The 27,908-nt window shown below is 45.3% G+C and overlaps 1 protein-coding gene across 1 annotated transcript in view; it reads right to left on the minus strand.

Annotated features, from left to right (window-relative positions):
* The window catches only part of OCA2 (OCA2 melanosomal transmembrane protein), a 178,216-nt gene that overhangs the window by 118,302 nt on the left and 32,006 nt on the right, over positions 1–27,908 (minus strand). The window contains exons 6-13 of the mRNA XM_045560414.1: positions 26,174–26,334; positions 24,203–24,285; positions 22,432–22,585; positions 12,179–12,250; positions 10,678–10,743; positions 9,981–10,037; positions 9,111–9,235; positions 6,214–6,352 (exon numbers count right to left, since the gene is read on the minus strand). Coding sequence (XP_045416370.1) covers positions 6,214–6,352; positions 9,111–9,235; positions 9,981–10,037; positions 10,678–10,743; positions 12,179–12,250; positions 22,432–22,585; positions 24,203–24,285; positions 26,174–26,334 — 857 coding nt within the window. The remainder of the gene's footprint in view (positions 1–6,213; positions 6,353–9,110; positions 9,236–9,980; positions 10,038–10,677; positions 10,744–12,178; positions 12,251–22,431; positions 22,586–24,202; positions 24,286–26,173; positions 26,335–27,908) is intronic.

A 27,908-nucleotide genomic window follows, 5' to 3' on the forward strand; every position in this document is an offset into this window, starting at 1 on the left:
GATGTGGTGAGAACAGACACCCTGGCCTTGGTTCTAATCTTCGGGGTAAATCACTCAGTTTTTCACAATTAGGTATTATGCTAGCTATAGGTTTTTCATAAATGTTCTTTATCAGCTTGATGAAGTTCTCTTCCTAGTTTACTAAGAGATTTTATCAGTAATAGATATTGTATTTTTCCAAATATCTTTTTCTGCATCTATTGGGATGATCATATGGTTTTCTCATTTAGTTTGTTAGTATAGTAAATTACATTGATATTTCAAATATTATACCAGTCTTCCATTCCTAGATCAATTCTTCTTCATTATAATGTATTACCTATTTTACATGCTGTTAAATTGGATTTGCTAATTTTTTTTTAAAAAATTAAACCTATGTTCATAAGAAATATCTGTAGTTTCCTTTTCTTATACTGGTTTTGTCTGGTTTAGATATCAGAGCCTCTTAGAATAAGTTGGAATGTATTCTCTCTAATTTACTACAAAGCTCTGTATAGAATTGGTACTATGGCATTATTTGTTCCTTAAATACTTGGTGGAATTCACCAAAGAAGCTGTCTTAGCTGAGTTTTTTGTTTGTTTTGTTCTGTTCTTTGTGGGAAGGTTTTTACTTACAAATTTGATTTCTTTAATAGACATAGGACTATTTAGGTTATCTAGTTTTTCCTGAGTGAAGATTAATAGAGTGTGTCTCTCAAGAAAATTGTCCATTTTATCTAAGTTGTCAAATTTATTAATGGAGTTGTTCATAATATTCCCTAAGAATGTTTTTAATGTTCGTATGCTCTGTAGTAATGGAAGCACTCTTCTTGATATTGGTAATTTGTATCTTCTCTCTTATTTTCATCAGCTTGGCCAGAGGTTTATCAGTATTACTGACCTTGTCAAGGAACCAACTTTCACTTTCATTGATTTTCTCTGTTGTTCTGTTCACCACTCTGGTCTGTATAATTTTCTCTCTTCTGCTTACTTTTAATTTAATTTACTCTTCTCTTTCTAATTCCCTAGGATGGAAGCTGAGATCATGGATTTGAGATATTTCTTTTCTAATATAGGTGTTTAGGGACACAGTATAAATTTCCCTTTAAATACTGCTTTTTAGAGCAGGGACCAGCAAACTGCCACTTGCAGGCTGGAATACAGCCAATGTCCATTCATTTATGTGTTGTCTGTGGCTGTTTTCACAATATAGTGGTAGAGCTGTGTACTTGCAACAGAGACCATATGGCCCACATGCCTATAAAATTAACTATATGGCCTTTTAAGAAGCTTGATGACTCCTGCTTTAGAGGAATCCCACAAATTTTGGTATATTCTGTTTTCACCACAATTCAGTTTAAAATTTCTCTGAACTGAATCCTGTCCCCCAAAATTCTTCTGTTGAAGCCCTACCCCACAGTGAGATAGTATTTGGAGATGGGGTCTTTGGGAGGTGATTGGGTTTAGATGAGGCCATGAGGGTGGGGTCCTCATGCTGGGATTAATGCCCTTATAGGAAGAGACACCAGAGAGCTTCCTCTCTTCTTCCTCTCTGCTCCCTGCCAGATGAGGACATAGTGAGAGGGTGGCCACCTGCACGCCTGGAAGAGGGCCTCACCAAAGAATGAAATCAACTGGTACCTTGATCTTGGACTTCCCACCCTCCAGAACTATAAGAAATAAATTGCTATTGTTTAAGCCACACAGTCTATTGTATTTTGTTATGGCAGCCCAAGCTGATTAATATAAAAATACTTTATAATTTCATTTCACTTTCTTCCTGACCCTTGGATTATTTAGAAGTGTGTTGTTTAAGTTGCCAGTTATTTCAAGATTTTCCAAATATCTTGGTTATTAATTTCTAATTTAATTCAACTGTGGTCAGAGAAAATAGTTTGTATTACTTGAATCGTTTTAAATTTACTGAGATTTTTCTTGTAGCCTAAAATCATTTTAGTCAATGCTTTGTGTGCACTTAGAAAAACTATACATTCTTCCATTGCTAGGTAGAATTTTCTATCAATGTCAATTAGGTCATGTTAGTTGATAATGTTTTCTATATCTTTGCTGATTTTCTGTCTACTTGTTCTATCAATATTGTGAGAAGTGTACAAAACTCTCCAACTATAATTAAGGATTTATCTATTGCTCAGTACTATCAGTTTAAGTTCCATTCATTTTTGAAGCTCTGTCATTAGTTGCATAAATGTTACTGTTATGTCCTCTTTATGAATTTATACCTTTACCATTATGAAATGTTCTTTAATCCTGGTAATATTCTTTACTCTGCAGTCTACTTTGTCAGACATTAATATAGCCACTCTAGCTTTCTTCTGATGAGTCTCTGGCCATTCCTTTACTTTTAACCTATTTGTGTCTTTATATTTTAAGTGTATGTCTTGTAAGAACCATATATAGACAGTCCTCAACTTACAATGCTACAACTTAACAATTTTTCAACTTCACAATGGTGCAAAACTGTCATAACTTTGACATAATGTATAGTATTCAATAAATTACATGAGGTTTTTAACACTTGACTATAAAATAGGTTTTGTGTTAGATGATTTTGCCTAACTTTAGGTTAATTTAAGTGTTCTGAGCACATTTAAGGTAGGCTAAGCTAAGCTGTGATGTTCAGTAGGTTAGGTATATTAAACACATTTTTGACTTAAGATATTTTCAACTGATGATGGGTTTATCTGGATGTACCCCCATTGTAAGTCAAGGAGCATCTGTAGTTGAATGAGGCTTGTTAGTTCAATCTGACAATCCTTGCTTTTTAATTGGGATATACATCCTATTTATATGTTATAAACCCTTAATACAGTATTATTTTGTTTAAACAATTATCTCTTAAAGTGATTTAAATGATAAGAAGAAGATTATGTGAACTTACTTGTAGTCACCCTTTCTAGTACTCTTTGTTCCTTTGGGAAGATCCATGCTTCCACGTGATGTCATTTTTCTTTTACCTCAAGGACTTCCTTTAGTATGTCTTGCTCTGTGCATCTGTTATTAATTCTTTTAGCTTTTATATATCAGGAAAAGTCTATTTTTGTATATAAGGAAAAGATATTTTCACTGGGTGTAGTATCCTGAGTTGACAGGTTTTTTTTCAGTACTTTAAAGATGTTGCTCCATTATCTTCACACTTGCATTGTTTCTGAAGAGAAATATATTGTCATCCTTATCTTTGTTCCCTTGCATGTAACACGTCTTTTCTTTGACAGTTTTAAGATTTTTTTTCTGTTTATAATTGCTCTGAAACAATTTGATTATGACGTGACTTAGCATAGTGTTCTTCATGTTTCTTGTGCTCTGGTTTTATTGAACTTCTTAAATCTGTGGGTTTATACCACTCATAAAATTTGGAATTTAAGGCCATTTTTTTTTCAGCTGGCTTTTTCTGTTCCCCCCCTCCTTCAAAGACTAGAATTGCAATTATATTAGGCCACTTGAAGTTTTCCCACAGCTCACTAATGCTTTTCATTCTTTTTTATTATCTTTTCACTCCATTTCATTTTAGATCTATATCTTCAAGTTCACTAATCTTTTCCCTCTGTGATATCTAATCTACCATTAATCCCAATAAGTATATTTCTATTTCAGATCTCAGACATTATAGTTTTCATCTCTAGAAGTTTGATATGGACCTTTTAAAATATTTGTAATGTAGTTACTTAACTTAATGAATATCTGTAATGCAGTAATGGTTTTTTTGGGGGGTTTTTTTTGTTTTTTTTTTTTTTGAGACAGAGTGTCGCTTTGTTGCCCTGGCTAGAGTGAGTGCCGTGGCATCAGCCTAGCTCACAGCAACCTCAAACTCCTGGGCTTAAGTGATCCTACTGCCTCAGCCTCCTGAGTAGCTGGGACTATAGGCATGCGCCACCACGCCCGGCTAATTTTTTCTGTATATATTTTTAGTTGTCCAGATAATTTCTTTCTATTTTTAGTAGAGACGAGGTCTCGCTCTTGCTGGTCTCGAACTCCTGACCTCGAGCGATCCACCAGCCTCGGCCTCCCAGAGTGCTAGGATTACAGGCATGAGCCACCGCGCCCGGCCTGCAGTAATGGTTTTAATGTCCTAGTCTAATTATAACACCTATGTCTGTTCTAGGTTGGTTTCCAGTAGTTCATATTATCCTGTCATAGATTATATTTTTTGCTTCTTTATATGCCTGGCAATTGTTGATCAGATACCAGACTTTGCAAATTTTACCTTGTGTGTTGCTGAATATTTTTGTATTCCTACAAATATTGTTGAGGTTTGTTCTGGGATGCAGTTAGAAATGGTTTGATTCCTTGGGGTCTCTTGATTTTAAGATTAAGATCAGGAACAGTGTTCAGTCCAGAGCTAATCACCCCTCTCCTCACTACTGAGATAAGACCCTTCTGAGTACTCTATCCAATGCCCATGAATTAAGAAGTTCCAGTCTGCCTGGCAGGAACAGCCGTTATTCCTGTCCCTGTGCATTCTTCCTGGTAGTCTTTTTGGGTTGTTTTTCCTCTTGTCTCAGGTAGTTTCCTCACATGCATGCTCTGATCTGAACACTCTGTTGAATACTTGAAGGGGAACCCCTGAAGATTTCTGTAGTTCTCTCTTTGGTCAGCTGTGTCCTCTCTGGCACTGTCTTGCAAACTCTAGCTGCCTTGGCCTCCCCAGACTCTCAGCTCCTTCTCCTCAACTCAGGGAGTCCAGTGAGCTCCATCTGGATTGTTCTCTCTGCACCACATCCTAAAACTCCCTCAAGGCAGTAAGCTAGAGCAATCATAGTGCTTACCTCATTTGTTTCCCATCTTGTAGGGATCACCCTCCTTTTTGCCTAGTGACCACTGTCTTGATTACTATTGTTCCATGTATTTTGTCTGGTTTTGGTTTGGTTTTTTTTTTTTTTTTTTTTGGTTTCGTTTGTTTGTTTGTTTGGCTGTCCCCAGGCAAATCCAGGCTCTGTCACCCCATCTGGGCCAGAAGCATAAGCTGTGCTATCTTTTTCATTCATACATACCTGCGTGGAAACATTTTGGTATACTATTTGCACCAAAATATTAAGAAGATTTGTCTCTGGTTGGTGGAATTATAATACTTTTTAGTGTGTGTGTGTGTGTGTGTGTGTGTTTGTGTGTGTGTATGTATGAAATTTATGGGTTCTATGATAAATGTATTACTGTGGAATAAAAATAATAATAGAAATTTTTACTAAAAATAGTTCTTTCCTATGCATGAGGTCTATCCTGGGTGATGGGTGTCCTAGAATAGATCACGAGGCCCTGTTACCGTCTAATATGCTCCAGGGTGATAAGATCGTGGCTGCACAACTCAGCTCACTCAGCAAGACTAGTGAGGTGCTGCCTGGCGGCTTCCCAGAGTAACCAGGGAGTGTCAAGTTTCAACAATCTCACCAAAGCATCCATGTTACACCCAGAATCTCTAGAACATGGTGGTTCCATGAAGGGGCCATCAATACCAGATAGCCATGAATTTTCAAAGGTTTAAGTATTTTCATGAAAGACAGCATTCCCACTAAACACGCTGACATACTTCAGACATACACACACAGAAACATATGACCTACAATAAATAACACCAATTTGGAAGCATTTTTTAAGGAAACCTCAGAAAAGAGAGATTGAGAAAATTCTAATGACCAAAGAATGGTAAATGAAAATTAACGATATAGTTCTAATTTTATGTAAAATAGCATTTGCACTCTCTAACACTTTGTCTTCATTATAGTGTACAAATGAATTTTATATTAATTAATTTTATATTAATATTTATAGGAACTTTCAAAGAATTTCTAAAAACATTCATTTTCTGACCCTTAAAAAATAAATTTTCAATTCATCATCAGTAAATTTATCTACCACAGCTGAGAAGGGAATCCTCTTTCTCCAGGGCAAGGGGATAGGTCATTTTGTCCTTAATGTTAGTTGAAAGAAACCTCAGTTCTTATTAATATAATTAATGTAATATGCTATGACTAAATATATTGTGTTATCCAATCATTGCTTTAAAAATTTATCAGAATGAGAATGAAGTCACTCCAAGCCAGCTAACTCTAGGTTGGAGGATCAAAACCTACCATCCCACTCTTGGATGACCAATAGCACTTACTGTGAAGAGGCAGCACAGAGGACCTTGATTTCTAGTAGAGGTGTCCACATTGGACAGAGTGCTAAGTACACTGAGTCTGCATTCACTGGAAGCAACCCCAGTACCCTGGCACATACCATCTTCCTCAACTCCTGGTTGGAAACAATAATGACATTTGGTGGGTCTCCGATGGCAGTGGCAGCTCCTCCAATGTTAGTGAAGATCACTTCTGCAATCAGGACTTGTCTTGGATCAAGGTTGAGCACCTCACATAATCTGTCACAAATGGAGGAAAATCAAAGTCGTCTCACTATTCCCATGGTGAAAGGCCCATGTGCAAACCAAATGTTTTCAAAGCACTTGCTGCTACAAGGGAGGCACATGCATGTGAGCGCACACACACACACACACCCGCCATGAAAAAGGCAGTGCCGCGGGGATGAGCAACTGCAACAGCACACTCAGGCCACAGCTGACTCTGGGAGTTACATTTCCTCTGAAAGTTAACCCACCAGCCTCTGAACCACCTATGTGGTAAGTACCCTTTCCCCAGTCCCAGGTCTGGAGGAGCAGTCTTGTGTGTGCAGGCCCTCACACGGGTGAATAGGTGCTGCCACCAGACCCCTCCACGTCAGGGTGGGGCAGTGCAGAGAGCACTGGTGGCTCACATGGAGCCGCTGACTTAGTCTTTATCCACCTTCCCTTTCTCAGATGCCAAAGCCCTAAGCTCTGCCCTCCCCCCTGCCCTTTTACTACTATTAATAACAACTGACTTCTCCCTTGGAGAAGGAGCACACTCTGCAGCCATGGTTCTCCACATGGCTACACACTAGATTTGTCTCGGAATCTTGGAGAGTACTATAGCCTGGCCCACCGCACACCACTCCCAGGGGTGGGCCTGGGCAGCAGCATTCTACAACCCCCTACAGGTGGGTCCAGTGCAGAAAGTGCAGAGAGCACATCACGGCATCCTCCACCCCGGCCCACTCCCATACAGGGGTCGGGCCCTGCTGTACTCAGCAGCCATCCCACCACCTCCTGGCCCTCAGCTCACAGCACAGCCTTCCCCTCCACTGGTGGGAGGAGCAGACAGCCCCACAGACTCGTGAGGAAGCTGAGGTAGAAGTGTGTCTGGGGACCAGGAGTAGGAGTGACTCCACACATGAGCATCAGTCCCCTGGCGGCAGCGCTCAGCTGAAGAGGCCCCAGGATCTGCTTCCAGCAGGAAGATAATTTGTACGCGCCAGTCAACACCACCAGACAAGGCACAGCAGCTCCAATCTCATGGGCCTAGGATTTTAACTGTGAGGATAAAAGCTACTCAGATCAGACACAGGCAGAAGAATGTGATCAACACATACAAAGTCATGAAGAATATGGTCATAGAAATAGTGGATCTTAGCACCCCAGCACTTGAACCTTGAAAGATTTAATTTTTTGACTAATAAATAGAACCGCTGCTCTAACAACATTACAAAGCCAGTTCCTGAGCAGTGACAATATAAACAAATTCTGGTAAGGCTGAGACAACCCTTGGCTGTGGGATGTACAGGGGTGCTGGGAACAAAGTACCCGCCACACCTCAGCCCTGGAATCCCATTCTCACCAGCTGCTGAGGGAGAGCGTGGCGACAGCTGGGATCTGGGGCATGTGGGTGGCACCACTATTCTCAAACCAGGCCAGCCACAAGTCATGATGGTTAGAAGAGGGTGGGGGACCTGCCTCTTGTCCCCTGTCATGCCCAAGAGATTTAGTCCCATTAGTAGCACATGTTACAGTCTACAGCACCCCTCGAACATGTCCGCTTCATCCCTCATTGACCCTCAGCCCTGCAGAGAAAGGCTGAGAGTCCAGCACCCTCTGTGCCCCACAAGTCCCTGTCTGCACAGGGGTAGTGACAATGTGGCCAAGCCTGCAGGAGCCTGGGTACAAGCCTGAGTCTCCACACTGAGGCAAGAGCCGGCCTCAGATACTGCAGCCACATCCATGGGGGTGCTGGCTGCTCTCTGCTCCTCTCTCCCCTCCTCGCACCCCAACTCACACCTCTAGGAGCCACCCCCAGAATTAATCCTGACCCCAGGAAGCAGCATCTTGCTGGTGCCTTTGAACTTGCTCTGCCTCCTGCCTGTGTCCAGGCGGGTCCCTCGTCTCACAGAGCCCTCAGCACACTCGCTCAGGTTCAGCCCTTTGCTGATACAACCCAGATCAGTGCAGCTGAAGTGACTTGTTCAAAGGCCTACTACCAAGCAGGACCCGGTAAGCCCTTGGGGGCAGCTTTCTCACCTCCGTATCCCCAGGCCCAGCCAAGCACCAGCTGGTGTTGGGCCCAAGCAGGAGAGGACCCAGGTTTGGGAGCCTGAGGCTGATATGCTGGGGAACCATGTTTAAAACACAGAACATAAAGTATGGAAACACACGGGTCCATGTCTTCACACAGGGCCTGTGCAAGGACCCAGACTGAAGCTCAAGCTTCAGAAGATTCTGGACAAACAGCCTGTGGCATTCAGTAAGTGTAGGATGACTTAAGTGGATGGAATTAAAAGAAATGGAATCATATCAGACTAAATTTCCCTTTCCCAGATTTACCCTGCGAAGCCTGGCCAGGCCGAGCCCTGATTCTGGGGAGCCCAGTTACTCCTGTGACCCTCGAGCCTCTAAGGGGAAGCTCTCACACTGGCATGGGTGTCCCTGCCAAGCCAGCCAGGTGGCAGATGAAGATGGGGAGGATGTGTACAAGGACTCCTGGCACCTAATGGTAAGGGACAAGGTTCTCACCCACATCCCCAAGCCCACAGGAGCATAACCTCCAGAAAAGCAGGGCCTGTGTCTTCCCACTCCCTGCAGCATCTGTGTCACCTGGCTACTGCTACACTGCCACTGTGGAGCACCCCGCAGTCACACAAAGCAGATGCTGGCTCACTGGAGGGCTGTGAGTGTGGGCACTACCAGCCACCTCCTCCCAGGCATGAGAGCAGAGAACCTATGCCTGCCCCAAGCCTGGTCGTGATACCCTTGGCAGACATACCCTGCATACCTTATGGTCACAGGAGTGAAGAGGAGCATCGTGGTGACATTGTCCAAGAAGGCAGAGAGCACAGCAGCAATGAGACACAGCATGATGATCATGGCCCACACTCTTCCCCGGGACAGTCGGTATGCCTGGGGCACGCACACAGAGGGAACAAGCCAGAATCAGCGGGTTCGTAGAACAAATGCTACTTTTCATCAGTGATACTAAGGAACAGGGATCTAAACAAACACGGCACGTGGGTGCAGACTTAGACACACAGAGTCCTAGGTCTGCTGAGATGAGAGAGTGATGGCTGTGCTGGGCACCATGGTCCTAGACACCCAAATCTGCCGTGGTCCACACCGATTCTCCTTCTTCATAGTGCCCCCGTCTCGAGGTGACAGCCCCCGTTCCCTTTAACATCATCTAGTGTTTTGGTTAGACAGCCTGGCTGTGGCATCTGCAACCCATGTGACCCTAGTGTCTGCTGATCTTTAGGGACCTAAGAGATACTTTTAGTACCAAGGGATGGGAGGAAGAGGCCAGAATATACAAGACGGTGTGTGAAGATGACAAAAACCACAGTTCAGGTCTATTGTTTAGAGTTTGTAAAGGGCTTTGTTGGATAATTTTAAAAAGAACTTTTCAGTTCCAAAAAAAGTGCCAAGCACAGCACTAGCCCTGCATTAGCAGGGCCTGGCAAGACCTCCTCTTGCAGCAACATTCTGGGGGCCAGAACCTGCTGCTGCATCCCCCCAGGGGTCCAGTTAAAAAGTGAAATGGATGGAATTTTACAATATTTGCATTAAATGACAGTTTAGTTTCCTAAACATATAATGTCAATAAAATAAATATATCAATTAATTACTTCAAAACTATTAACATCACACCTACCTTTACAGCACAATAATCAAAAAACCCGGTTTCTGAAAATATGGCTACTAAGATCATCTGTGGGGAAAAGAGAAAAGGAGACGAGAATCTTAGCAGAGCACCACACTGAAACGGCGTGAGCATGATCAGCGCAAAGGTGAGCTCCAGCCCCCGACAGCGACCACATCACCAACTGGTTTATGACTCAGGTCCCACACCAGCCCACTTGTGCTTTGAAAGTCTTCTACAAGCTACCAGTGACATTCCTCACTGCACACAGCACAGGGCGGCCACTGGACAATATGATAAGCGGGCACACACCCAAACTATTACTTAGGGATAATATCTTCCTTTATCCATACAATTAAAGGTATTTTTCAATCACTGAGACTCTTACATGATTCAATTATTTGGGATAGTCCATTGTTTTATTTTAAGGGCAGTAATGCAAAACAATTGCTAACTTTTGTAAGTGGCAATGCTATTTCATTGTCAGGCCTCAGACTGACGTTCTCCAGCTAACTAACCAGCACCAGTCGTTCCATTTCTCCGCAGGAGGAATTAGCTAGACCTGTACTCACGTGTCCCATTCAAGCCCTAATCATCACACGGCACAGTGTCTTTAATATAATCAAGGATTATCCGCAGTGGCGGCAAAAGAGAAGGACCCAGGCTGCAGCGGGCTCAGAGCCCATCCCGCCAGGAGGGCTGTAATTACCATGCCAAACAGCAGGGCCAGGGTCTCAAAATCAATCCACTCCACCACGTGGGTCAGGCTGGGTCTCTGCAATCAAAGCACAAATTTTCCAATTAATCCTGTGCATCCCCTCCCAGTAATAAGCTCGATAAATAGGCTGCCTTTTATTGCAAACCCACTCACTGGGCCAGAGTTGGAAATCACACCGTCCACTTGCCTTTGAAATTGGATTACATTGTTGCTGAAAAACACTCACGACCCAAGGCATCTGTGATGTCAAACCTATGCATTTAGTAATTTAAAAAATTGTTTTTTAACCCTGTCCCCGGCCACCTATGAAGAACTGCAGCCTGGATGGCAGGATTGGCCCTTGAGGGTACACTCTTAGCGGAGTCCATGGGTGCCTTCCTCAGCATCGTGGCCTGAGGCCAGGTGACAGTGAGCAGGATGACCGTCTGTGCTGCTCTCCATCTGCCCCAAAATCTTACAGGGAAAATGAGGGGACAGCTCTGCAGGGTCTGGCTATTGGGAAGGGCTGCACAATGGGTGGTCCAGGGGCCTTCCCACAGCACGTGCCTGCTACGTGCCACATGAGCGATCTGCAAAATGAAATCGACTGCTACTCCACTGCTCCTCAACCATTGATAAAAACAACAGCGGTTTTATGTCTAAGTTTTAAGGTTCTGGGATGTTTTACCTTTAGGATTAGCATTCGTTTATACCAAATCTAGCCAAGAAAAAAAGTTCAAATTCTTACTACTGCTTTCAGGCTGGGCCTACATTCAAATTTTAAATTAAAAAAAAAAAAAAAAAAACCATAATAAATGGCTGACTCAGCATACATACCCCACATAGTTTTCTAAACTAGTTATTATTCTTTGGTTGATTGAATGGCCTCTAGTAGTTTTCAGAATAATCCCACTGAATTCCATAGAGGTGTTTCCAAATCCAGCTCTGTGTGTGGTCACCTCTGGATGAGCCCTTAATTCAGTTCCAGCATCATCCCTCAAACAACTCTGGGCCCCCATCTGCAGGGGGCACCCGGTCTCTGTTGCTTCCCTACATTTATTCCCCACGTCTCTGCTAGATGGGCCATGCTCAGACCCTGCCAGGGCACCGTCACCCCCATACATGCATTACCAGGGGCCTCCTGATGTCTGCAGGACAGAACCCGACTCCCAACTCCCAGCTTTGCTCCAGCTAGGATGGGCCCCTCTCGTTCCCCAGGGCTGACAACACCCAGATCTAGCCCAACCCTACTCTACTACACAGCCCTGGGCAGATGCATGACCACAAGGAGCCTTTCCTCAGCCAAAAGGGAGAACACCATCACTGGGCTTGTGTGTGATACAATCAAATGAAAAATACCCATCAGTGCTGTAGCTTGTTGGTTCCTGGGCAAAAACACGGAAGTGGCATCTAAAATATTGAAAAACACCAGCTAAAGCCTAAATCCTGAAATGTCTTTGAGTCTGACATTCTATCAAGTGGCAAGCCAGGGACTGGGAACATTACAACTCACGTCTCCGATGACAGCCAGGGCTGCTAACGCTGCAAGGGAACCCAGCATGGCTGCCAGAGTTCTGTGAACAATCTGGAAAGAAACACAAGAAATTACTGCATTCCAGTCCCCCAGGGATTTCCCACACACGGAAGCCTGTGTTGACATGAGTATGTGTCTACATCTGCCACTGTATGCCACATCTACCAAAATGATAAATAACTCACAGGTCTTGATACTTCAGGGTCTGGACACCCCACAGACATATACAACCACCACCGGCCAATGAAGCTGCTTTCGTTCTTTCATTTCCTGAATAACTACATGACCCTGGTAAGACGGTAGAGGGCTGGACACAGTGTGCTGCACGAGGACACCCGCAGCAATGTGTCATGAATTATCTGCCACATGCTCCCCAGACAACTGGACCATCAGTTCGACAACATAAATCAGTTATTCCCAATTACTGAAACTGTTATCAAGCCAAAAGTACACAGTTAAATGCAACATGGGACAGAGGGACCAGACACACGCCCTGCAAGATGCTGCGGAAACCTTCCTAGGAGACCAAAGGAGGGTGGAAAGGGCAGAGAGAGCCCCACAGGCAGTGCAGCAAGTGATAATGTCAGAAGTGCTCGAAGCAAGCACAGATCCAGGCCTCGCACAGGCCGGCAGGGCACTGTCCTTCCCAGGAGTGAGGCAGGACACTGGCCTGAAGGCTGGCCAGGTCCCGCCAGGACACGGAGGTCCAGGACGGCATAGCCAGGCACCCGTGTTCATGCCCCGCGCACACTGCCGCGCTGGTGTTTCACGACAGAGGATGTGCTGGTAGATGAGGGCAAGGAAGCATGGAATCCACAAAGCCTGAATTCTCCCTACCTCACCACAGCGGCTGGCAAGACACAACTGGCAAGTGGGCCCTCTGCTCACTGTGGCGCGAGTGCCAAATGCTGGCTGAGCGCAGGGAGTACTGTGTGACCTCAGCGCCCACGAGTGCTCCATGTACACACTCTTCGGGGCTTCTTAGAAGCACAGGGCCTCAGGGTCAGCAGACATCTGAAGATCCGCTCTCTCACCTGCTCTCGTCCTCACTCCAGTGCTCCCTGGGCACAGGCACTGTCCCAGAAACAAGCCCCACACCCCGAGCTGCCCTTGCCCCACTGCCCCAGCCTCTTTCAGCCCACTCCCCCAGCTCAAGCTCAGAGAGGTGGCTTGAGAGTGATGCAGAACCACGATCTCAAGCTGTCCTTCCCCAGCCCAGCGGCACCCACGTTGCCTCCGGCATGGGTGGGTCCCAGGTACCCGCAGAGCATGGGTATAGCCCCAGTAGCATGAGCCCCATGGGTATACAGAGACCCCGGTCTTTCTCCTATGGATCTCCTTGCAATTCATTGACCCTTCCACTGACCAGAGTAGCCCCAGGAAGAACATTAGTCAATCGTCATATTTTCAATGTGTAAAACCAACCTACACCATCCAAAGACTTGAGCAAACTAGATCCTACAAATGGGGACCCTACCGACCTGTGAAGGCCCATCTGTGAGCCCTGCGGCCGACTGTGGGCTCTTGCAGCTCCTGTCCCCACCTGGTATGGACACAGGGCCCCGGCCCTACAGGAGAGGGGCAAGCTGTGCTGTCCTGGCGAACGCCTGCCTGGGGCCACCAGTCTACACCCTGGGAGGTCTCGGGTGCAGGAGAGCATATAAGCCAGTTCTCAGCCCCAGTGTGATGTGGCTGAGCCGTGTTAGGCCCTAACTTTGCCTGAGGGGGGTCCCGTGGGGTGCAGAGTCCTGCCCACCCCCACACTGCCCCGTCTCCTGGAGGAGGTCGGTGGGGGTGGGGCACAGCCTGGATCCCAGCACCCGCCCTGCTCCCGGGAGCAATGACACTCTGGGAACCAACTCTCCAACCGCAGGGGGCAGGTGACAAGTCAGATGCCCTCTGCCTCTGAGCAGCGAGGGCGCAGAGGGTGAGCCAGCCACTGGGACTTGAGAGAGCGCCCGGCCATCTCACCTCACTCGCACACACACACTCAGCTACACCCTCAGGCCTCACACACTCACACTAACGCACACTTGCACACACACAGTCTCACACCCTCACATACTAATTTGCACACGCACACTCATACACAGATACACAGTCTCCCACACACAGACACAACACATAGTCACACACATTCTCACATTCGGTCACACGCTGTCACACAGAGACACATGGTCTCACATACCCTTACTCTGACACTCAGAGTCCCACATAAACACATGCACATGTCATGTCACATATACTGACTCTTACACACTCACACACACATACCCCAGATGTCCTTCCATGAGCTCACACAGCCAGATCTTCCGATTACAAACAAGGCCCTGACCAATCGTCCAACCCATCCACCCCTCTGAACCTTGGATTTCCTCTTGCACATAAAAGAGAAGTCACCCTGCCTCGCAATGCGGCTGTGAAGGTAAACTGCGTGTGCGCCTCACTGTGCACTGCCCATGTGAGCGGGATGACATGTCAGGGTGTGGAGAAAGTAGGCAGGCTCGGGCGCCTCCTCTCAGCTGTGCCCGGCAGCTCAGAGGCCACACATGTCCTTGGGCCTCTCCACCTCCCCTCCCCAGGAGGGGACCGGTGCCACAGAAAGAGCTTGGATATGGCATGACCCTGAGTTCATTCCTGTCTCTCCCACCCACCAAGGTGCGATTCCTCCCACGCCCATTTCTCCACCCCGTAAACAGGAGTGTCACACCTCTCGCCGGGGGCCTTTGACTTGGTTTGCTAGGACTGCTTTCACACACTGCCACATGCCCCTCTCTTGCAGTTCTGGAGGTCAGAAGTCCAGCAAGGGTGTTGGTGGGCCACAACTGCAGTGTCAGCAGGGCAGCGTTCCTTCTGCAGGCTCTAGGGCAGAATCGGGGTCCTCACCTTCCCATAGAGGCCACCCAGATTCCACAGCCAGGACCCCTCTTTTCTACCTTCAAAGCCATCAACAGTAGAACAAGTCCTCACACCACACTTCTATGACCCTATTCCATAGTCACATCTCCCTCTGACCACAGCTGGGAAGGTTTTTCCACTTGTAGGGACCTACTGGGCCAGACAATCCCACATCTCAAGGTCAGGTCCTTAACTTAATCACTCTGTAAAGTCCCTTTTGCCATGTAAGGTCACATATGCAAACAGCCTGGGGATAAGGATGTAGACATCTTAGGGGGTCATTATTCAGCTACTGCAGTTTTTCAGAATTAAATGACATGACATACGCAAGCACAAAGCCAGACCAGGGCAGGAGCATAACAGACATCCCTTAACCTTCGCAGCCTTCCGGGCTCTGGCTGTAGACATGTCCCAGCTCCTGGAGAAGCGCCACAGCCTGGTGAGAAGCCTGGGCTCCAAAGGCAGCCACTGGGCAGCAAACCCTCACTCCACTTTTCCCAGCTCAGGGACTTTGGGCAAGTGATCTGACTTCTCTGTGTTTGGATGTCCTCATCTATAAAATGGAGCTGATGATAAAGCCTGCCTTGTGGGGTTGTCTACTAACACACACAGAATTCTCAGAACAGGGCTTGCCCCTCCACATGTTACCTCTTCTGGGTGTCAACATTGTCATCATTGTCTTTACCTCAAAGCCCTCAAGTCTCACTGTGGCCCTTCTTCATGCACTGGCTTCCCTTTCCCCCCAACCCTCACCCACCCACCTGCTATTTGATCTGGCTGCAAACAACAGGGTGCTCCAGCTCACTGCCTGCCTATGCAGGAATAGCTAAGGACCTGCATGAGAGAACCACCCAGGACTGTGGCCCTGGAAAGGTTCTGCTTCCTTCAAGACCAGTCTGCAAAACATTTGCCATTTTTCTAAGCAATGATGTGGCTGCCCACTTTGAGAAGCCTTGAAATATTGGACTGTGAGTGTGTCAGAAGAAACTGCAGGCAGCATGGCCCAGTGGTCACAGACCTGGGTCCCATCTTGACTCCTTCAACTGCAAAAGTGTCTTTGCAATTCAGTGTATATGTCTGTTAAGCAAAGGGTGTGTGTTACATAATCCACCAGTTTTCCTGCAGTTCTGAAGGAGTCCTTCTTAAAGAATAGTCCTTTTCAAGGGAGAAAAGGAAAGGTATCTCTGGAAAGAGGTAACGAAACAAGTTTGTAGATGCTACAGAAAGCTGTATGCTCCATGAATCAGCAGTAAAGAGAGGCTCGCAGACAGAAGGAAATGAATTAGGGAGGCACAGCCATTGGCCACAGCTGTAATTTAAATTTCAGTCTTGCAAAATATAATAAGAACAGAAATTAGGAAAACCTAACTTAGAGGTTCCCACCAAAAAACAGCATTGTGGCATGTGCACTGCATTCTGAAATGCAGCATCTTCCCTCTCTCCAAATATGCTTCCCACTTCTGTAAATTACAGGGGTGAGACTCCCTGGAAGACTAAAGGTATTCTCTATTTAGCTTTCTTGAATTTAATTTCAGAATTAATTGTTAAACCAAACACTACATGAACTCCTGAATTAGATATGAAAGTACCCAGAGCAATGAAACGATCTTACACAAAGCCTGCATCATTTTGCTTCAATTAGATAAAGTGGGTAAAGGGAAAGAAATGGCCTCTGTGTTTCCAGCAGAAAGGAGCCCATGGTGGCAATCCTTCTTAAAACATAATTCCAGGGGTTGAGTGAAGGACACATGGGGATAAAGTATTATCTCCTTTATGTTATGAAATATTTTTCACTAAGGCTGTGTCAGAACACTTTTAATATAATTTTATGTGGAATAAGGACATAGAAGCCTTAGCTGTGATAATCAAATTTTTAGAATGCTGCACTGGGACATCTCTTGGAGCCCCATTATAGCTGCAAAGTGCAAGAGTTAGGAGGATCGTTCCAACTTAGCTCTTTGGGGCTTTCAACAGAACTACTTTACAAGGATGAGAGATACAGCCCCAAATCCTTAGGCCAGAAAGTGCCAATCAGGATTATCTGCAGGACCAGAAATACAAATAAGCCAAGGTATTTCTTGAAATAGTTTCATCCCCTCAAGCTATTAAAAGACCTAAGGGAACCCAGGCTGGCCTTTTGTTCCTGCTCAGTCACTCATGGATCACAAAGTGAGGGGTGGACCAAGACCCCCACCCAGGAGCCAGGTTAGACCAGACCCAGAGGACCTCAGCACCTGTCTCAAATATCCGAAGATGCTCTGGAAGCATTTTGTTTGATATTTACTGAGCTCTTGCTCTGTGCCAGGCACTGTCCAAGGCGCTGGAATCAACCCTGAAGAAAAGCAGAAGACAACATACATAGTAAGTGAGACAGAGCACCTATGACACAGCAGGTGATGAGGGAAGAGGCCACAGCCTGAGGCAGAAGCAGCTGGCAGCAGCAGATAGGGGGCTGAAGGGGTGTGTGGGTGGGTCTGCAGGCTGCCCCAAAACACACTCCCCTGAGTGGAGTGGGGTGCAGATGGCAGTGGCACAGCAAGAGTCTAGAGACCTCAAGTTCTGGAGAAACAGCTCTGCCTCAAGACAAAACAATGTTGAGTCCTCACCCAATGTAAAGTCTACCCCTAGAGTAGATTCTAAAAACACTGCAATGCTCACTCCGCTTCTGGAGAGCCCATAGGACTAGTGATTGCATCCAGCCCTCCCCTCATAATGTGGACCCTCCAAGGGGTGGGGGGCCCTCGGGAGTTCTGGAAGCACAGAAGTTACAGAAACACAAGGTAGAACATACTATTCTCCAAACACCTCTGAAAACCTCCACCTTCTATATCAACTCACAGGCAAAACCAAAGGATGGTGTTGGGGTTTCAATTTGTTGCTTGGCCTAATTATATAGAATTTCTATTTGCAAATTACACTGGTATTATAAAACAGTGAAAAATCACGTTACTTTAAGCTCACAGAACATTCACCAAGATAGACCACAAACCTGGCCATAAAAAAAAATCAACAAATTTAAAGAATTGAATATAGAGTAAGATCTCTGATTATAAGTGAATTAAACTATAATTCAGTAACAGAAGAACAACAGGAAAATCTCTAATATTTAAAAATTAAGCAGCACACTTCTAAATAATCTATGGATCAAAGAAGAAGTCTCAAGGGAAATAAAAAATAGGAAGAACTAAATGAAATTGAAAACATAACAGATCCAAATCTGCAGGATGCAGCTAAAGCAGTGCTGAAAGGAAAAACTATAGTAATAAATACTTACATTAGAAAAGAGGGATTTGTTCCAGGTATATAAGTCTGACCCCATATTCTATAATAAATGCAACCCAACATATCAAATAGCTAATGAAAAAAATTATATGATCGTGTCAATTGACAAATAAAAGGAATTGACAAAATTCAATGCCTAATTATGGTTAAAAATTAAAAAAAAACTCTCAGTACACTAGAATAAGAAAGGAATATCCTCAATCTCATAAAAACCATCCACAAAAAACTTACAGGGAATATTGTACTTAATGATGAAAGATTGGATGTTTTCCTTTTAAGACTGGGAACAAGGCAAAGATATTCACACTCACCATTCTCATTCTAGCCACTACAATAAGGCAAGAAAAATAAATTAAAGGCATACAGATTGGAAAAGAAGAAATAAAACTGTCCTCATGGCAAATGACCCAATTGTCTACATAGATAATCTCAAGGGTTCTATTAAAAAGAAAACTCCAAGAACTAATAAGCAAGTTCAATAAAATAACAAGATACAAGATTGACACACAAAAAAAATTGCATTTATAATTACTGACAATGGACAAGTGGATACCAAAATAAAAACTCAATACCATTCATAATTGCTCCAAACAAAAGGAAATACTTAGGTATAAATTTAACAAAAGATGTATAGGATCAAGGCGACGAAAATTATAAGAGAAACCAAGATCAAAATAAATGGCACAACATATCATGTTCATAGATTGGAAGGTCATTCTAAAATGTATATGGAAAGAGAAAAGCCACAGAATAACCAAAACAATTTTGGGAAAAAAAATAAGTGGGAAGAATCATTCTTCCCAGTGTGAAGGCTTACAATATACCTGCAGTAATCAAGATAGCATGCCACTAGTGGAGGAAAAACACATAATCAATGGAACAGAATAGAAACCCAGAAATATATCCCACAAATATGCCCAATTAATGTTTAACAAAGAAGCAAAAGCAATTCAATCTAGGAGGGATAGCCTTTTCAGTAAACAGTGCTGGAGCAATTGGATATCCATAGGTTTAAAAATGAACTTCCACTTAAAACTCACACAGATACAAAAACTAACTCAAAATGGATCCTGGACTTAAGTGTAAAAAGTAAAACTAAAAATATTTCAGAGAAAAAAATGTCTTTGGGATCTAGGACTAAACTGTAAGTTCTTAGACTTGACACAAAAAGCATGATTTATACAAGGAAAAATTTATAAACTAGACTGAGGGAAAATATTTGCAAACCACATATCCAACATAGCCTTTATATCTAAAATATATAAAGAACATTCAAAACTCAACATTAAAAAAACAAACAATTAAATTAGAAAATAAGCAAACGGCATATACAGACGGCAAATAAACACATGAAAAGATGTCCAACATTATCATCATTACAGAAATGCAACTCATTGAAACCACAATGAGTTATTACTACACACCAACAGAATGATCCCTGTCATAGGCAGGTACACACGGTAGCTATGACAGAGGGGCCTTGGATACACAGAGCGAGCAGTGCGGGGAAACCTGCCAGCGGATTTCCAGGAAATGGATGGGCTGCATGGGGAAGAGGCTCTGGGAGATGTCTGGCTGCCACACTTCATGCAGCAGGATCTTCCCTCCAAGGCCTTAGGTCAGCCACTGCCCACCCCTAGACCCTGTAGTACACCCTTCTGTGTGTAGCTTGCATCTGCGTAATTCCTGCCTCTCTGCTTTTTGTTTCTGCAAGGGTAGAAGCCATGTTGAATTAGCCTCTTTACAAGACTTTGAAAATCTCAACAGGGTTGTTGGGAGAGAGGGAAAGGTTTTATGTGAATAGCTATTAATAATGACCATTAATTAATGACTGATACATCTTTACAAATTATGTAATTTTCCAAGGCTGTACAATTATACAAAAAAGATAAACAAACCTCAGAATAACAGAGAAGCCTTTTAAAAAATAAATTGGCATTGGGCTGTATCTTTTTTAATTAATAATGACTAATTAAGGCACATTGAATTTATGAAATCTAGAAGTTCAAAATAATACTCAGAAAACAGGAAAACAGAAACTAAATCAACTCAGGGTCATGACTGAAAGTTGCTAAGGCAACAACTCATTACTATGAAAATTGATAATTAAAGAAAAATAACTTATCTTGTGTTTCTGGCATGAACTGTTGCACATTAACAAAACTGGGTGGAAGAAAGTCCTTCAATACAGAATGACTAATTTATGGACGCAGATGGAATGAGAGAAAGTTTATTGTAAATGCTAATGAAATAACGGAATCAGGCAATGGTCCCTGGTGGATATTAAAACCATCAGGAGAATAGGTGACAGAGGAGCCAGGCAGTCCCCGCCTAAACTCCCTGAGCATCTCAGTATCCCTGAAAGACATCCAGACACATGCTCCTCCTCACTGTAATTCAGACTCCCTGACACCTATGAAGTACGAGGGCCCCAAAACTGAACCCGCATGCTTCAGATCTAAATTGTAGTCTGTACTAAATAGAGGAGATAGAATAATAAATTAATTCCCTAAGCAACCCCTGAACCCAATCTGGGGTGTAGAATATTCTACAGAACAAAAGAATAGGATTTTTCAACTAGATAATGGTGCATAAAAGCCTTAACCTGACCCAAGGACGTCACTTTTAGAAGGCCTGCTCTGAGATTGGCCTTTGCTGGCTCTGGGCACTCAGCTTTCGGAATATTCCTTATGCTGCCGACTGATAAGGTTGTTCTGTGGGCCTGGGCAGTGCACTCTGCTGTACCAGACACCTGGACTGCATGAAAATGTGATTTATGATGAACGCCTGCTTTCCTTCTGGGAGCCTGGGATTGTGGTAGGCTGAGAGTGCCTATCTGACCAGCCCCAACAAAAACTCCGAGTCCTAAGTAGGCTGCCCTGTGCAGAAACCCTGTGCACATGTTACTGTCTTTGCTACTGGAGGGAGGGCTGTGTTCTGTGTGGCCCATCTCAGAAGCCTGTTCCTGGATTTTTCCAGACTCAGCAGATTTCCACTGCTGGTCACAGTAATAAACGACAGCACAGGGCACAGGTGCCTCTGAGTGTGTTCATCCTTGTAGCAAATCACAGAGTGGTCATGGGAACCCCAAAACAACAAAACTGACTAAAAAGAAAATAGATAAGGGATGGAGGGAGCAAAGCTGTTCTAGAATAAGAGACATTAAGAGATATAACAACTAAAGCCATGAGTGGACCTTGTTAGACAATTCAGGGGCTTGACTTACTAGAGCCAACATTCCTCCCCCAGCAGACTAGGCAACCACAGGCAAAGTTCTAGAACTTTCCTGGCCACTCCTCCTGCTGGCCATCTCCTGGGCAATTCCAAGGAATTTCTCATACCTACCCTAAGCTCACTAAGAAGCACCTCTTCAGACCCACATCATCCATTCACCCTCCGGGCTCACTTACTGAGCCAAAATTCATAGCAACATGTTGAGGTGAAGTTTGGTTTCACAGGTAAATCAACAATGGACCTGCTCAGCCCAGGAAGTGTTTGCACATTGCTTCACGCTATTGAAGGTATTGCCACGTTTGTAATTTACCAGAAATATTAAATTGACAGGACTTAAGATCATTTGTGGAAATGCCCATTAGCCAAGTTGATAAACAGACAATAATTCTTCTCCCACACATACCCCAAGGGCTTCCACATCATCCCCTGCGCACACACACGGTCTTGCAAAGCAGGTGTACCCATCACACAGATGAAGACTCTGAGTTTCAAAGGGGTTCAAAACTGGTCCTCTCAAGGTCACCCCTCAAGGTCATGCCTCAAGTGAACGGTAGAGAGAGGGTAGGAAGCCATGTACATATTCTGTTTCCTCGGGTACACTTTCACTCTCCTCCAGAACTCTTCGTGCTCGTGTCAGTTATTCAATTCAGCAAATATTCCTGTACCATTTTCTACCTATAGTGAGAGACATGCTAATTTTTAGGAATGATGACACTAAGCCAATCTATTTAAGTAGTCAGGACTGGGCCCATCCAGAGTGTCTAAAATATCCTGACTGTAGGCACAGACAGATCAAGGGGAGCAGGCATGAAAGTCACCTCAAATATAATCAGTGCATAGACACCCGCCAGGATGGCCGCAGCGATGGTCACTTGTGCTTCTACACTTGCAGGCAGGTACTGATGAGCCATCAGGAGAGGAACAGCCTGGGTCTGCTGGAGGGAGGCCCGAATGCTGATGGACACAGCCTCTCTGCAGGAGGAAGCAAAGACCTCAGGGTTGGCAAGGGAAACAAATCCTGGATCAGCAACTGGGGTCCCTCACTGCGAGTCAGCCATGGCTGTAATCAGAGCCCTCTGCCTGATCTCACAGACAGAAGCACATTGAGCACCAGTCAGAGAGAGATGCAGGACGCAGCCTCCCTGTGGCCAGGCCCAGCCAGTCGACACAGGCCCCTCCCTGCAGGCATCACTCCAGCAGCTAAGGAGGAGCAGGGGCCTGCACGGTTGACGTGAGCCATTTAACTGCCTCTCTCTTTTTTTTTTTATTTCAGCATATTATGAGGATACAAATGTTTAGGTTATGTACATTGCCCTTACCCCCCCTCCCCGAGTCAGAGCTTCAAGCGTGTCCATCCCCCAGACAGTGTGCCCCATACCCATTAGGTGTGAATATACCCATCCCCTCCTCCCCTCTCCCATCTGCCCGACACCCGATGAATGTTATTACTATATGTGCACTTAAGTGTTGATCGGTTAAAACCAATTTGATGGTGAGTACAAGTGGTGTTTGTGTTTCCATTCTTGGGATACTTCACTTAGTAGAATGGGCTCCAGCTCTATCCAGGATAATATAAGAGGTGCTAGATCAGCATTGTTTTTTGTGGCTGAGTAGAACTCCATGGTATACATATACCACATTTTATTAATACACTCATGTATTGATGGGCACTTGGGTTGTTTCCACATCTTTGCAATTGTGAATTGTGCTGCTATATTTTAACTGCCTCTCTTCCTCCTCGCCCACACACCTGCTTTGCTTGCTTACAAACCGCAAAGCTAACTCCCGAAACTGCACTCCCTGACAGTAAGGAAAGGCACCACACACAAGAAGCCCGCGAATAACCCAGAGTTTGTGGCACGCTGAAACTGAAGCCTTTTTTTTTCAAGTTTAGTAAGCAATTTTTATGGGCTGTGTTCCCCTCACAAAAAAAAAAAAAAAATCCATATGTTCAAGTCCTAACCCCTAGTACCTCAGAATGTGACTGTATTTAGAGGAAGGTCTTCAAACAGGTAATAAAGGTTAAATGAGGTCATTAGGGTGACTCCTACTCCAACAGGACTGGTGTCCTTATAAGAAGAGATCAGGGCCCGGCCGCACACAGAGAGAAGACCATCTGTAAGCCGAGGAGAGGGGCTCAGGAGAACCAACCCTGTCAACACCTCAGTCTTGAGCTTCCAGCCTCTAGAATTGTGAGAATTGTGAGAAAATAAAGTGTTGCCAGAGCTGACTAATGCAGTAACGAAGAGTATAGATGGAACAGGAAGTGGCATTAAAAAAAAAAGAATCCTTAAATTTCCTAGAATTCCCCAATGTACAGCTTCATATTAATGAAATTAGAACACAGACTAAAAAATACTATTTGCTTCAAAGTGGATCCTGCCATCAACCCTCTTCCGTACCGACAGGCACGGCTCCGACACCCTCCCACAGCCTCTGAGCCCAGTCTATGCAGCACAAGCACCTTGAACAAGCACATAACTGACCCGTCGCTAGCTGTGCCGAAACTCGGTGTGCTATAGGTCAGACATCTCTAGGGGAGTATCTCCCAGAGATTCAGCCCCAAGACCTCATTCACCTGAAACCTACCTGCTCAGTACCTCAAAGGTCCTGCTCACCACCGAGCGCTCGTTTCTTCTTGGATTTAAAAATATTGTCCAATTGTAAGTGACCTGTAAAAGCCGAAGTGTAAAATCATGGTAAGGCTTTTCACCTGAGACATCATCTGGGCTCTGGCACTGTTCAGTTGAGGTATCGGTTTAGAATAAGAAAAGGAGAAAGAGAGGAGCAGCAGCGTGTTTTTATTTGGCTTAGTCCAGGTTGTCTGGAACCGGAAATTTCCACAATTCAGGGGGCTATGTTCAAAAGAAAACATTCAAGAGAAGAAAATACAGAATTAGTATACAAAAGTATGAAAGGTATAGAAGTAAATATTGATTTATTAAGAGAGACTTGGAGAAGTCCTCTGAGCCCCCTGAGTCGTGAGAATGCTTCCTGCTCATAAGCTGGAGGTGACAGACCCCCCCCAGAAAACCATTTACTCCCGGGTTCAAAGGAGCCCCTGCAAGGCAGGGCCCCAAGATGAAGCTTCATTTGCTACAGGCAAAGCTGCCCTGTACTTTTCCGTCCTTGTCCCAAATACGTGGAGAACCACCAGCCGAGAGGGGCCGGCCAGAGCAGAGGGGCTGACAGAGCTGATGGCAGCCTGTGGGGGGACAGGGAACTTTCCATGGGAGGACCCCAGGCTCCCCTACAAATTACAAAGGACATGGAAAACAGGAACTCTGAAATTGGTCAAAGCAGAGAAGTGCATGAATGGAGAGAACAGCAGTTCCCTTAAAACACTTTGGTGTTTGGAAAGAACATGTTTGAAAAAAATCCTTTAGTAAAGATCTCTTGTGTTCTTTGCATTTCAAGAGCTAGGCTTGCATGTGGGCAGGTCGGGTATATCAACATGTCACAAAGGGCCTTCCCCGGAGAGCAGGGAAGCCCAATATAGCTCATTTAATCTGGGCCGTAAACATGCACATGCTGAGAAAGCAGCTAGACAGCAGCTGCGCAAGGTCTCGCCTGCCCCATGCAAGGTTCTGGGACACAGGGCAGAGAGAGGTGTCCTCGCCTCTCTTATCACCAAGGAACCCCTTGCACACACGGGAACCAAGTTTACGTCCTAAGACCATGGCCAAGGCAACCAGATTAGAACACTGGTGTTGCACCTTGCGACTGCCCGGGAAACTGCATTCTCACTAATAATGAGACCTTTGCTCTGTGGGCCATGCTCTACAAGGCAGGAAAATGTGAGCGATGCGTTAATTCATCAGATGCTCCATTTTACATGGCAGAGCCTTGTGCACAAGCAGGGTTTTCTTCTACTGGTTATAACAGAGAAAAAGTCCATGAACTAGGGATATGACTTCCATGTGGAAGTCACCATGATAATCCAGGAGAGTCACCAAGGCCAGTACTCGGGGGATGGGTCAGGCTGTATGAAGCGGAGCTGTGCCTTTGGTGTCAAGGCTCTGGGCCATCTTGATAGCCACCTCTGCTGGCCCTCCTTGCTGTGTGCGGGCTGCCTTTGCAGGACGTGAACTGGAGGCCTTGGCTCTGAGACAAGGCTGAGCACAGGGCCTGTCAACATAGATGCAGAAGCCGGGGGAATCTATGCCCAGTCTCAGCAAGTGTCCCCCAGCACAAGGTGACTGTAGTGTGGGAGTGTCTTCTGTACCATGAGGTAAGGCCTAGAGTTAATTATACTTTAACAACAAAAGGAAAAACCTAGTTTCAAATATACAATGTTTCCCTGAATGGCCTAGTAAAATGGTTCTGAATAAAGAACTTGCAAGCCTGATTTTACTGAAATGGCAAGAGTTTTATAAATGATTCAGAGAAAAGTAGAAAAGAGAGTTTCAAAGACAAAGCAAAAGATAAGAGCCAATGGCTTGACTAATAATGGTGTCCTTGCCTTATGGCTCCCCATCAAACCTATTCAAGAGGAAACTCAATTTATAATGAGATGAAATGAGATTTTACAATTCCTTTCAAATAAATTATAAGTGTAACCTGCTGTGGCCGCCGCCGCCTGGAGCCCGGAACGTCTGCCTGGGTCACCTCCACCACCACGTGCTCTTCTCTCCCAGGACGACTCGGCCCGCCGGCCACCAGGGCCCCCGCCAGGTCCACCTGCAGCAGCGTGGAGTCTATGTGGCTGCTGAGGTTCACAGCTGGGGGTGGGTCAAAGTGAACCACAAAGCAAGGAGACACCTGATGTCCCAGCTACCCTCCAGATGCACACCCTCCTCAGACAGTGCACTAAGAAACACACATCTGGGCATTTCCTCTGACTGCCCGATACCCTTGGCCATTCTTATCCCTTCAGCTCCTCAGCCCGTACACATGCCGTTGGTTTTGCATTGTTTACTCATGTTTGGCATCCTCTGGCTTAAGATCTAAGTGGTGTCTCTCCAGTCCTACCAACTACCACCTCTGCTTCCACTTTTTACAGCCCTCGTAAAACGCATTCCCAAGTTCCTGGGCCCACGGTGAACAGTAGGCAGGAATGAACCTAAGGTATCCAGGCCCTGTTTGTAAAGTGAGAAATCACAAAAAGAATTGACAATAAGAATTCTGAAATTAGCTAAATCAGTAACGTCCACTGCAGTCAAGGAACAGAAATTCCTGCAACACACATTAGAGGGCTCTTGATCAGGGAAGAGCTATCAGGAAGAGAGGCTCCTCCTGCCTCAAAATGCTACCCCCTCCCACGAGGTACTTACCCCCCAGCAGCCCTTCCCCTTAGCTCCCACATCCCACCTTTGTGGGCTGTGCTCTGACTTACCCACTCTGCTGGGGGCCACTCCTTCAGGGCCTCCCACCTCAACAGCAAGACCCTGAGAGCCAAAGGTGTCTAACACTGATGTGGCTAGCTCCGCCATTTTCATCCAGAAGAGAAAACTGTTGTGAGTGGAATAGTAAATTTCACAATTGTTTGTGCTTGATACCGGATCTCAAGTCTTTTGATAGCAGCTCACTGGTTTTAGGATGATTCTGTAACTAATTCCTTTATTCTTCCTTAAATCCCTAAAAGAAGCAAGTGGCTTATGGCACAGACTTGGGGGAGGCAGAGTATCTGCGGGGGTTAATGGATGGGTACTCCTTTTTTGTTGTTTCATTTTTTCCTCTGGCAGAAAGTACAAAAACATCCAGGTAAAGAAAGTGTTTAATCAGGCCATTGTCTCTAGGAGAGCCCAGAGCAGGCAGTCGCCCCCAGCACGAGGCTAGATAGCACCTCCACACACCTGTGCTGCTATGCAGGTCCCCAAAAGGACAAATGGAAAATGGAAGTCACACATGAGGCAGATTATACAAAGAAAAAAGCCCCAAAGAGACACTGCTGCTTCTGCCTCGCCTGAAATTATTCCTGTGCTGGTCCCTACCCAGGACAGACTCGGCACCTGGGGTGGTGAGAAGTATTTTAGCACACGACGCATTAAGACACCTTGCTAACACCAGGAGGTGGGACAGCGCCACCTGGAGGCACCCATCAGAAGGGCAGCGGGGAGGTGACCAGGGAACAAAACACGGTGCAGTTAACCATCCAAATGGAGTGTACACCAAGTCCAAGGGACCGCACACACTGCCACCCCACCTTTTCTCTCACCCTTCCAGACGCCCACCGCATGCTTAGGGTTCAAAGTCCACCCCGATGTTCTGGTGTCAGCAGTCACTTTCAGACCCCAGCAAACAGGAGCCTTGGAATCGCACCATCCCTGCAGCCAGCTTTGCTCCTTGCCTCCCA

Source organism: Lemur catta, chromosome 9 (assembly GCF_020740605.2).
Source record: "Lemur catta isolate mLemCat1 chromosome 9, mLemCat1.pri, whole genome shotgun sequence".
Lineage (NCBI taxonomy): Eukaryota > Metazoa > Chordata > Mammalia > Primates > Lemuridae > Lemur > Lemur catta.